General features: G+C 41.3%; 1 protein-coding gene across 1 annotated transcript; it reads left to right on the top strand.

The window, feature by feature from the left end:
- Positions 1-7493: 7493 nt before the first annotated feature.
- NANOS3 (nanos C2HC-type zinc finger 3) lies at positions 7494-8000 on the top strand. The gene has a single exon (XM_063446378.1). It carries the CDS (start codon positions 7494-7496, stop codon positions 7998-8000), a length of 507 nt encoding a protein of 168 aa, XP_063302448.1.
- Positions 8001-12517: the final 4517 nt, after the last annotated feature.

Raw genomic sequence — 12517 nt, 5'->3', positions numbered from 1 at the left:
TCTCGTCTAATAGATGGTTCACTATAATAACAAGTTTAAATATCAAACTTCACACATTGATCTAAACAGCTTTTCATATAGTCCAGGCACACATCAGTATGACAAAATAAATGCAATGGATTTTCCTTTTAGAATTAACTGCCTTTTTAACTACCTGTGTCAATGATACAGTATTACTATTGGCTCATTATTTACACCAGCTCATACATCAAGGAATGTTTCACAGAACACAAGCTCTTTAGAGTACAGTTTTTGATTTAATATTCAATGTCTGCCCCAAAAAGCTGACAATCCGCTGTATAAATTATCAAATAATCCTTCAATAAAGGGAAATAGATGTAAACATGGCCTATTCACAACAACCGCACACAGCACCATGTGCAGCCTCCAGCATTACTGTCAGCTAATTATAGTCAGCTTTCCCCCTAGTGCGTAAAAATTGCTAATGCAAGATAACATTTAAATAACATTTCCTCATTCTATACAATTAATTACTATTATGCATACAATCAATATCTATTCAAGATTCATACAAACAAACTATGCAGTCCTTCAAGTTCTCCAACATACACACATACACCCCTTTGCAGTCATAAATGGGACTAATGGTCTAGTTTTGGTTATTAATACTGTAATACTATATGGGGGATATATGGTCCCCCTTGGCTGCGGGTGGTGGCCCTAAATGACAATAAGGTGCGGGACCTATTGTCCTCCCCCCCCGGCCCCCACTCATGAGCGGCAGGTGGGGGCCCTAAATTAAAATGGGGGGGCTATTGTCCACCTCCCCGGCCCCCACCCATGGGCGACGGGTGGGGGCCCTAAATGACAATGGGGGGACACCTACTGTCCTCCCCCCGGCCCCCACCCATGGGTGACGGTGTCCCCATGACCCTAGTCACCCAAAAAAAATTAAGTAAAGCCCTACCTATCCCCCTCACCATAAAATTAGTGAGGGGGGAGACAATAAAACTAAATACCTGTAAATAAATAAAAAAAACTACTAACCATTTGATGTCTTCTTTTTTCTAAAACCTTATTTTTCAGCCCCAAAAAAGGCCAAATAAAAATCCATCTTCACCGCGCAGACTAAGCTCCGCAGGGCGGGGAGAGGCAATTTGACTCAGAGCGCTCTGATTGGTTGGTTTAAGCTTTAACCAACCAATCAGAGCACTCTGAGTCAAATTGCATGGCATGGGAAGGCTTTATAAGCCTTTCCCCACCCTGCAGAGCTCAGTCTGCTTGGTGAAGATGGATTATTTTTTTTAAGTGTCGGGATTTTTTTTTTTGCGCACTGGTTTTTTATTTTATAAGTTCGACAGGTATTATGGATTTTTTATTTACAGGTATTTAGTTTATTTGTCCCCCCCTCACTATTTTTAGGGTGAGGGGGTTAGGTAGGGCTTTTGTTTTTTTGGGTGTGGGGGGTGACTAGGGGCTTGGGGGCCCTTAATCACCTGGGGGGAGGGGGGTATTTTTTCATTTAGCGTGGGAAAAATAGGTCTCAGCCCATTGTCATTTAGGACCTCCACCTGCCTAGGTGCGGGCACAAAATATAGCTTTTTTTTTTTTTTAAATTCTTTATTACAGACGATCTTACATTGCCACAATAGCTGTATTAAGCAGTAGATTGTCATGAAATATGGCACAGTAATATGGCAAACGATGAAACTGCACATTTTTATAATTGTAACAGTGGAAGCCTATTAACATACATATAGATTGCTTAGGCAAGATATAAGAGGCTAAAATAAAAAGCTGTACTTGATTGGGACATGTTAAGTAAAGAGCATTAGGTTACATGCTAGGCAAACAGGTTTTATAATAGTAAAGACCACTGGGTTTGAGCTAACTGTTGTATAGATATTGAAGTCTGTGGAGGATCATGCTGGAGATGTGGTTAGGTGAGAGCCGTAACAGGGGTTGGAAAATTGCTGGGTCAGGGGCTGTCAGTGGCATCCCTAACACCGCCAGTCTCTTGTTGTGTGTACCTCTGTGGTGTCTTGAGGTGTCTGGGAGTCGTCGCTGGAGACTGAAAGTCCGAGTAGAGATTGCAGATTTGGTGAGGTAATGCGAAACTGCACTTGGCGAGTATTACTGGCTTCCCGTTGCTCATTATTGTTGACAGGGCTTCCCCTCCTCGGTTGTGAGGCTTGTCGGCAAAGTTATTGGCTGTCTGGGGTTGCCTGGCTTTTGCCCTGGTGAGCTCTCCCTCTTGAGGGTTAACGGTCTGGGTTGTGCAGGTTGGTGAGCTGCAATGCTCCTCTCTTCTGTGGCCTCATGAGGCAGGGGCCATTGGTGTTAGGCTCCGTCCTGCCGCCATCTTGGAAGGCAGGTCTGAGGGGTGCCGTGCCTCTCCTTCTCCATTCCTCCTGAGCTCCCCGCAGTGGGGGCCAGGATAACCCCCCCGGCCCACGGGGGGGGGGGGGGGAACGGGACCAGCAGGCATCTCAGGGCACGGTTTGCGGTGGCTGCTGCCCATGGATACCGGGATGACCCCCCCGGTCCAGGCGTCTTGGTGGTGCAGCGAGCACGGTTTCAGGTCGGTTTCTTGTTTGTGGCCCACAGTTGGCTCCGGTATTCCAGCTCAGAGGCCGGAGCTCAGACAAAGCGTGTCTGATCCGACCGGCGGTCAGGCCCCGCCCCCACAAAATAAAGCTTTTTAAAAAGGTTTTATGGGGGCTAGAATATGGGGGTGAATATACCCATTGTACAGCGCTACGGAGTCTGATGGTGCTATATAAATAATAAAATAATAATAGGGGGGAAATTAGATGTAGTGTAGTCAGAAAAAAAAAACGGATGCGGCCATGACAGTGCCGCTTTAAGTAAGATAAGAGGGAAATCTAATAAGAGGAAGCAAGTTCATTTCACTGCAAGTCAAGGTGGTTCATTCAGTAAACTCTGAATTGTAGCAAATTCAAACCTGGATTATGAAAAATTCTCAAACTCAGCTATAATCATAGCCTAGCTATTTTTACCTACATTTTGCCATTCAGATTTTTTTTTTTTTTTAATTCTATATTTTTCTGTACTTAGAGATTCAAACAAGCTTATAATGCCACAACAGCTAGGACAGGAGTAGGCATACATTTTAAAAAAGACAATACTGTGGCATATGAATAGACAGCACAATTTTGGAAACAAGAGGATATACAGTAGACTGTAGCTTAGCAAGATTAATATCCCCAGGAGGTCCCATAAACAGGCTGATTATGCCCCTGATTGAGGAAAGTATTGTAAAGTAAAGATTTGAGATAAGCAAAGTGTAAGGGTTATTGCAGAAAGCACTGAGGATTCAGACTAAGAGCTACAATAAAGGCACAATGCTCAACTGGTGGGAACTCTGCCAAAAAGAAAGTCCCAGGCCTAGCACTGCGTTCAGCCAATACCCTGCAGGGCCAAACAGATTTCTGCCCAGGAAGTCTCCAGATCGGGCCCAATCACTTGCTGGATTGGATGCAGTTTATCTCTGCGATGCAGTCAGGTAGGCTTTGCAAGGTCAGTCACAGCATAATATAGCTGTCTTGAGTGCAGGCATGAGAAATGCCCACCCACTGCCACTCTGGCACGCTGATGGCGCTTTTGCCATGTTAGGACCGGATGTGTCTTGCTTGCATCCTTCTGCCTTGTGTCGGGCATGTGGGTGGCCGCTGCGGCTGCTGCTTGCCGCCAACTTCTCTTAAATGGCATAGAAAATAAGGGTCACCCGATCCTGCAGATTTCATTTTTTCACCGCCTGGGTCGCTAGCCGCCACTGCATGCTCCACGTGACATAGGTTTCACTTTGGTGCCACGCGCCCTCAGCTTGCAAAGGAACTTCTGGGGTTCGGACCGGGATCACCCCCACTCGCCTGGGAGGCATGGGGGAGATATAGGGCACAAACCGCCTAACTCGGTACAGTATGCTCCGGGTGAGAGATAGGCCGCCACTCTCTTCCTCAGTACGCACCGGGCCACAGTACGTTCGGAACCCCTTCTAAGATTTTGTTTTCTTTTTGAAATTAAGTTAATAAGGGGAAAATAAATACAAATTTCTCTGTGACTCCACAAGCTATTCAGCAGAGCTAACCCCATCATTTATACATTCTACTAAATTAAAATGACACCGATATATTCGAGTCAACTTTATTTATTTATTTATTTATTTTTGCTCGGGGGCCTGAGATGTAAGTCCAGCCTGGCTCTGTGTACCTAACAAGGATGTAATATATTTCTATTGTAAACTGACTTCATATAATGAATAAACATATTAGGTTTAAGAAATGTTTGATAGAGGAACTAAGAAGTAGACCATCTAACCTACTCCACATCCTAAAAAAACAAAGTTTATGCTTGGGGCCTTCTAACATGACATAAGCTACCAAAGATGAAGTTCAATAATATATGTTGGCTGATTACATTTTTAAGAAATAAATCAGTTAGATGTGAATTTTCCCTTAAAATTTTAGAGCCCAAACTGTCATACAGTAACCACTGCACAAGACGCTAGTCTAGGGGACCTTTCAAAATTAAACATATTTTTTGGATATTTTATCTGAAAAAGAGATCCATTTAGATCACATAACATGTTTACAAATTTTCAAAAGACTGTCTGGAGACAGTCTGGCCCTCCTGAAACACAGGGCACCGAAATGTTACAAGTTTAACTTAGACTGTGTCAGATTTCCAGAAGTTGCTTGTAATCAGTATTTTAAAAAGAAAAAAAATAACAACCATGAACTGTGATAAGGTTAAATGCTATCAGCAGGTGTCTCTTCAAACACTTCTTAAAATGTAATTTAGTGTTTTGGCCATTTGTAGTTAGAGTAGGGGTAGAGGGAGGGGTAAGAGACTGGGTCATTGTAATAAAAGAGGGATAAATATTTGAGATTTGCAGCTAGCACTTTAGAGACCCTGGTCCATGCTCTGCTCATTACATTGAAGACACAAAGCCCAGGATAAAAAGGTAAATTTTATATTTCTTTATTCTCATGTTGAATCATGTTATGCAGCCCTACTGATATACAGCCCAGCCATAACTTTATAGATACAGAAGGGAGTAATGTACTGTCCACTGCATCTCTTGGCAAACTAATAATGAATGTCCTTTGGATTCTAGTAACACCAGTAAGCTAATAATACTTAGACAAACATATCATTCAATGATGTCTCTCCTTCCCTCATTTGACACTGTCAGGAACTGGGTGACTGCAGTCTATCACCTAGCCTGTATGAACACAAAGCTTATTTTCCTCAATAGTGAAACCAGGACTTGCATACTATAAATGGCTTGGTGTCAATTCTATCTCTTAATTTGGTCCTCACATTCAGATGATGATGGAGGTGGCTTTTTGTTGAGCTTAATTCTAATTTGTTAACTCTTTACTAACTTACTACTTTTCTTGGTAAAAACAATATATTTTTAGAACATCTGAAAGCAACACTGTAAGATTAAAAATAAATATATTTTTCAACTTTGAATGTATATTTTAATTATAACACTCTAAGATTAATTATATATTTAATTTTCAATGTTTATATAATGCTTTAGATCATGCAGACACTCTTTAAAAAAAAAAAAAAACTAACGAAAATCATTAATTATACTTATATTACAGCACCAAGAAAGTCTCCTTCTTGGCAGCCTCATTGCCTCCTCTGAGATCACCATCATCTTTGATGAATTTTGTTCAATCCTAAGTTTCTCAGAGAAAAGCATTAAGCCTCTGTGTGAGAAGCAATGAATACATTCTGAGCCTTATTTGGTAACACCGATTTCTTTCAAAGAGGTAGGTGTCCCTTGTGGCACTTACTTTGAGAGCTATAAGAGGCAATATGTATATTTGCACTAAAATATGTAGTTGAGTGAAATATAACCTGATCCAATCTAGCAAGGTGTATATTCAATGTAAAGATGACTACAGTATATATATTCCAAGACAGATATAAGTGGCCCTATGGCTTCTAACTATTTCACATCATTATATAATTCTATACCAAATTTTCCACCTTATTATTTAATTATTAAAAAAAATGTATGCAAAAGTTAAACGAATGCTCACTTAAAAACATTTAGAATCAGAACTTGTACGCATAATAAAAGGTAAGACGGCTAATTTGCATATAATGCATGCTGGGAGATGTCTGTGTTTTGCAAAAATAAAATAATAAGATCTGCCAGTTAACACTGCAGAATTTAGGTCCAAGACACAGTCGCTGTAGGTGTTTTCTATGTTGTCAGTAGATTACATTTTGGAATTATCTTTTCAATTTGCTTGTTACAGCGAAGCACTCAGAATAAATCCCACTTTGATAGCCAAGTACCTGCGTTCCAATGTTACAATACATATTGTAATAGGGATTTTCCTTACTGTCAAAATGATCCCTCTGCTTATGTGCTCAACCAGACTTTCCCCTGTAATCCAGAGTTTCATATAGTGTAAACCCACCACACCTTCCAATTCTCCCTTTAGAAGTGAGCCTTAATTTACACATTCAGATTTATTTGCTACATAAGAAAATGTTGGAGATATTTTTGAGTCCAGCGATTATAGTTTGCAATTCCCTTGCCTCCCTGTCTCAACGTTCATTCATATTCTTATAATATATCAAAAAGCACTTCTATTAAATTTTCCTTTGATCCTCTAATTTTTCAGCCCCTTGGTCCACAGTGCTACATCCAGGCCCCAATGTTTGTAGTCCTCAGTGGGCTAATGCCTCATCAGTGGAATCTGTTCAACCCTTGGGGTCATAGGTTCAATTCCCAGCAGGGTTGACTAAGCCCTTCATCCTTCCGAGGTAGATAAAATAAGGACCATTAAATTGGGTAAAAGTAACATTGCCAGGATGTACTTGGAATCCAGAGTAATCTGAATGTACCTATTCTGGTTAAATACTCCGTTATTAATATTATTATATAAACATTAATATGTACATACAGGAGTTTATTCACCAACAAGAAAGCTGTAATTCATGGAAAACTGAACAGTAGAACTAAAGCAGCAATACAGCAGATTTGAAAATCCTCCCACATCTTGGGTATTTTAGCTTCAATGTTGGCAACAAACCCCTAAGTATGTATTTACATATAGATTCTTCAGTATAAATTTTACATCATTTTCCCTCCACGTCTTTTGCTCTTTATCAACATTCTATCAGAATGCTTCTACCACTTTTTTATAATCCATTGTTTAGTAAAAATAGAAATCCAGCGCACTCACTTATCAACTAAACAGCTACTTTAGTTGATAAGTGAGTGCGCTGGATTTCTATTTTTACTGTACTTATTGGCCCCCAGCAGCACCCCATTTAAGAATGTTTAGGTGAGTGCAGCCAGCCCCTTATAATCCATTGTTTAAACATGTACTGTCTGCAGTCACTTGTAATTTGCATCAGCATATTGTTCAGTGAATATTGCATAACTCAAATAATAAAATGAATCTCACTCGTCTGACAGGCTCAAGAAGTGTTATCCTATTAACTCCAACTGAACTTTAATTGGAGAAATCACTATGGAGCCATTTGATATGTGGAAAGACTACCTCGAATTGAACAAACTGGTCACAGAATTAGCCAAGAAGGAATCAAAAGTGACTAGAAGAGATAATGACAATACGGTAGTGGGCACAGAGATGTACCAACAGCCTTTGACTGAAAGATCCACAGATGTCCCGACTGTTCTGTACAAGTCACTGTCTGCACACCGGCAGCCTGCCTGTCCAGATCCCGCTCCCAGGGATGAAACTGCTTTCTGCACATTTTGCAAACACAACGGAGAGTCGAAAGTTGTGTACACCCGCCACAGATTAAAGGACGAAAATGGCAGGGTAGAATGTCCTATACTGCGCTGCTACGTATGCCCTCAATGCGGGGCAACTGGTAAAAATGCGCACACCAGGCGTTTTTGCCCCCTCACAGAAAAGGGCTACACCTCTGTATACCAGACAGCAAGGAACTCAACGGGCAAGAAGTCGGGGAAGGGCAGAGGTCATGGAATCCAGCATTCAGACTCTGAATAAACACAACATATTGAAAGGCATTGTGGGCCCAACCTTTTACGAGTTAAATCCAGTTAAAGCACTTTATTAGACTGTGGCATTTACTCATTACTACCTCATTTTTTTATGGTAGATAGTCTTAATGTTATTGTGTTACCATTGTTATATCTAAGTAAACTAAATTCATATTGGCACTTTAAATAGTTTTAATATATATCATTCACAATGTTCTTTTAAAAAATAAAATAGTCTCTACGTATGTGTTTTTAGCTTTTATTATAATAAAACCTTGGTTGCGTTACTAAGCTACTAACACTTATTTCCAGGCATGCAGGGTTTAGTGCAAAACCCTAATTGTGTGTTTTTGTCATCATTTTTGTGTATTTTTTAAAGCAGACAAGTCATTTTTCTGGAGCGGTATTGTTTTATGTATAAATAAACATTTCCTGTTACAGGATATACAAATGTCTAAGTAAAATAGATGTATTAAAGTTTTAAAATTACAGTAAGGGTTATATACTAAGAACATCATATTGTCCTTCTACCCCCCAGTAAGCATGATTAATTAATTGTTTTAAGACTTGTCAGTTATTATGCATTTTTATTTGGCCCTTTTTTAGGTAAAAAAACAAACAAACCGTTATTTTAGATGTTATTAGGGGCTTTGGATGACAATGTCATGTCAACCTCCCCAGTCCCGTCTGTATTAATACTCTCTACTAGCTGATCACTGATTGAAGGTAAAGGGAATCCCATGCTGGGCGGTGGGATGGGGTATTAGAATAAGTAGACTAAAAACAGATTACTACTTATTCTAATACCCCATCCCACCGCCCAGGATATGGGGTATAAATGATTGAGCAGTTTAAGGCTGTTCACCATTTAGTAAATATGTCCAATTCACAGTATTCAAGGTAATCTTCATACTGACCCTGACATACATTAAAAACAAAACAAAAAAAACATTTATACTTTACTGTGAAGGCTGGCCAGCAAGCACTGTCCAGCAACCTCAACATGCCTAGGGTTTTTAAACTATTTATCCCAGGTAAATAGTTTAGATATTTAAAAAAAATTAAAAACATGTCCAGATTTTACCAGTCTGAACCCGCACTTTCGGATCGGCCGCAATACATTTCTGGATTTCAGTTGTTTGGGCATTGTTAAATACCGTGAACAATATCTGGGGTTTGCTGTTCATATATATCTAGGTGGATCCACATGCTTATTACTCATCCAGACTAAGAGCATTCAGAATTATATACACCCATCCCAGTGTCTCTGTCAATCTTCTTTCGATCTGCAAAGCATAAAACAAATAAGCACTCCTCTTCTGCACCAGAACGGTCATACCCTGGCAGAGTAATACTCTCTTAACAAAATAAAGCTCCAAAGGCATCCAACACTGCCACAGTAATACTGCCATACCCTTCTTAAACTGCCAAATAAGTCCTGTACAAACCCTTCTCATAAAACCTGCAACACTCCATTGGCCTCCTATCTATTCCCTCACATCCTAAGTAACAGTGTGAGGGTAAATAGAACCAAGACGATGGGCACACTGTGAGAAGATGGGTTTATCTAATGAATGCTGGGTCTAATGTTTACAACTGGACAAATAAAGTAATACAAAGGAACTGTCTGACTTTGATGTCCTTCATTTCACAAACTATATTTTCACACATACAAGGAGTGTATACAGGATATGACAGCCCGAAAGTGCACATGTATTAAGCTGCTTGTTGGTATTATATTTTAAAAGAGTACTAATGCTGGGCGATTGGGCAAAATATTTCACACTACTGGCCTTCTCTCTGGCACAGTACTTGGCAGATTTGGCACTATTGCCAGGCATGGGATTACGCATTCCACTGGTATAGTACTTGGGGATGGAGGTGGCACTACCAGACAAGGGATTAGGCATCCCATTGGCATGGCATAATACTAGTGGCAGTGCTGGATCCGTAGGCACAATACTAAGGACAACGAATCCAGATGGGTGTAGGAGTATGTGAACCGATGTATGCCTATTCTAGCGATATTTAAATTTTTTTAAATCTCAGAATATGTGTGAGAGCTCATGAATATTTATAATAGCTACAACAGCTCTGATGCACTTAAACTGAATAAACTTAAAGCAGAATAAACTGTGACAGTACATGCTCAGAAATGGATCAGCAGAAGTGTACACCATACACACACTTGCAGCAGAACCTTGTGGAGAGGTTGGACCACTAGCCTCTTACCCTGAGACTGTGTATCGTATGACCAAAGACAAGAGTCCCAACTTGAATTCCCAGCATGCTGAAAAGCTTTATGTGTGAAGAGTTTATCCTTTGTTTTCCATTTTGCAAAAAGTACAGATATCAATAGTATTTGAGACTTTTATAAATTGACTTTGTTACATCCGTCATGCCCAGGTGTAGTTAGCTCGGTGCTAAACTCAAGAGGCAGCAATTGCTCAGAGCACCTGCCTTGCAAAGACCTCTTACTGAGCTGCATTAGGGAGTCTGTGATTGGACACTGTGGGCAGGTTTAGAAAGGGAGGGCTTGCAAAGGCTGCAGACAAAAGAAATTCAGCTTTTACAAGGTGTTGTTAGATACAACCCCAATTAATAAATCATAATTATTTGTATGCATATTTTCATTTGGGATATATTTACTAAACAGTGATATTTTTATTTTATTTTGTATTTAGGTAGTGGAATGTCCCTTTAATCCCCAAGGACATCCACCACCTCCCTCTAAAAGGACTATAATCACCCCGGTTTACCCCTTCAGCATGTGCCTCCCAACCCAGCACCCTTTCCCAGTGGCCAAGAAGATGACATAGACTGGGGATCAAACTCGCGGAGGCACGGTGCAGCTGACCGGTAGCAACCCATAAACACTGCGAGCAACACCAAGATCCGATAAAACTTTATTGGGGCGCTCCCTGTCCCAGAGTCACTAACCAGGGTGCTATTTGGAGGGATGACAGAGGAGGTGGCGAGGAATCGAACGATACCAAGGGCTTGAGGGAAGTCCATTAACAAACGGATAGCACCATCATTGTAGGTGACCGGGACTTCTCACCCAGCGTTGTGCAGGGTCAAAACTTAACACCCATACCATTCGGTCTAGACACCTCCTACAGCATGGGTGCTCGGGAGAGAGCTTTCTGAAGATGGCACTGGTTTGGTGATATGGGCACGGGAACTTATCTTTTTATGTAAAATGTTGCGGTTACAGGTATAAAAGAAGTTATATTCAGGCAATAAAGGCATTCAGATTAAGAGGGACACTGTAGGCACCTAACATTAAAGGGACACTGTAGGCACCTAGACCACTTCAGTTAATTGAAGTAGTCTGGGTGCTGTGTCCCTTTTGCACCTAGTGCTGCAATGTAAATGTAATTACTTTGCAGCTCTAAGTCTGCCCCCATTGCTGTGCATGCGCATTAGGTCTCCCCCGGCGGCTGACGTCAGCGTGGGAGGAGCCTGATCGGCGCTGGATTTAGGTAAGTAGCCGAAGGTTTTAACCCCTTCAGCCCTGCGGGAGGGGACCTATTAACCCTATAGTGCCAGGAAAACAACTTTATTTTCCTGGCACTATAGGATTACTTTAAGCCTTGGCTGGGGATGGGATATAATCACACTCAGAGCTAATCACTAAGGGTGAAAGGGGACCTTGACAGTGACATCCAAGCTACTTGCGGGTAGACCGCCACACAAACCAACGTAGAAACAAGGCGTTAACATTGTGTGGGACTGGTGCATTTTACAAAGGGGTACTGTATTTGAGGTGTGTGACGAAGTGTCCTTCGCCACTTGTGCCTGGAGAGGACTAATTACCAGCCTCTTGCCATATGACTATGATCACTGGGAGATTTTGCCAGTTAGAAATACCATTTGGACTTATTGGTGTTTTAAAAGACTGTTCTGGCCCTTTAAATGGTACTGGCACAGTTCTGCAACTTCCAATAACTGTCATATTTTAAAACACTGTCTGTTTTTATCTGTCGTTTTGTTTTCCTCTGAGGAGGAGTTGTTTTGCTGCATGTGTGCTGATTTCATAAAGAGTTGCTGTTCAACCTTCATCATGTGTCGTCTGGTATTTGGTCCAGGGTGGAAAAGGCCCTAAGTGATCCCAGACAAGCCTCGGCGTCTGGGTCTGAAGTGTTTCAGGGTCCCTGATAGCTACAAGGAAGCAGACTTGGCGGAGGTACTCGGTCGGAGTACTGGAGCTCCGTTACAATTGGTGGCAAGCGACGGGATTCAAACCTCACAGCAGACCATTGTTCGGCAGTTACAGCCATTTGGGAAATTTGCTATTTCATATGGAACCGAAAGGAAAGGGTATGTGAATATACCCGAACGGATAGTGAATGGGGACAGACTATACCAACTTGAAACGGGCCACGCTAAAAGAACTATTGGAAGCAAGGGGAAGTATTGCCAGCAATAAAACCAAAGCTACCCTTATTGCTGAACTCATGGAGGGGGACCGGGCAGCTGCTGCAGCACCTCTTACGGACAGCACACAGAATGAGTTTGGAA

The sequence above is a fragment of the Pelobates fuscus genome, chromosome 3, assembly GCF_036172605.1.
Source record: "Pelobates fuscus isolate aPelFus1 chromosome 3, aPelFus1.pri, whole genome shotgun sequence".
In the NCBI taxonomy this organism is placed as follows: domain Eukaryota; kingdom Metazoa; phylum Chordata; class Amphibia; order Anura; family Pelobatidae; genus Pelobates; species Pelobates fuscus.
This window is presented reverse-complemented; position numbering and strand designations above follow the sequence as displayed.

Bases quoted from the DNA above. Each gene is read 5' to 3' on its own strand.
- NANOS3 (XM_063446378.1), top strand. From the start codon at position 7,494: ATGGAGCCATTTGATATGTGGAAAGACTACCTCGAATTGAACAAACTG.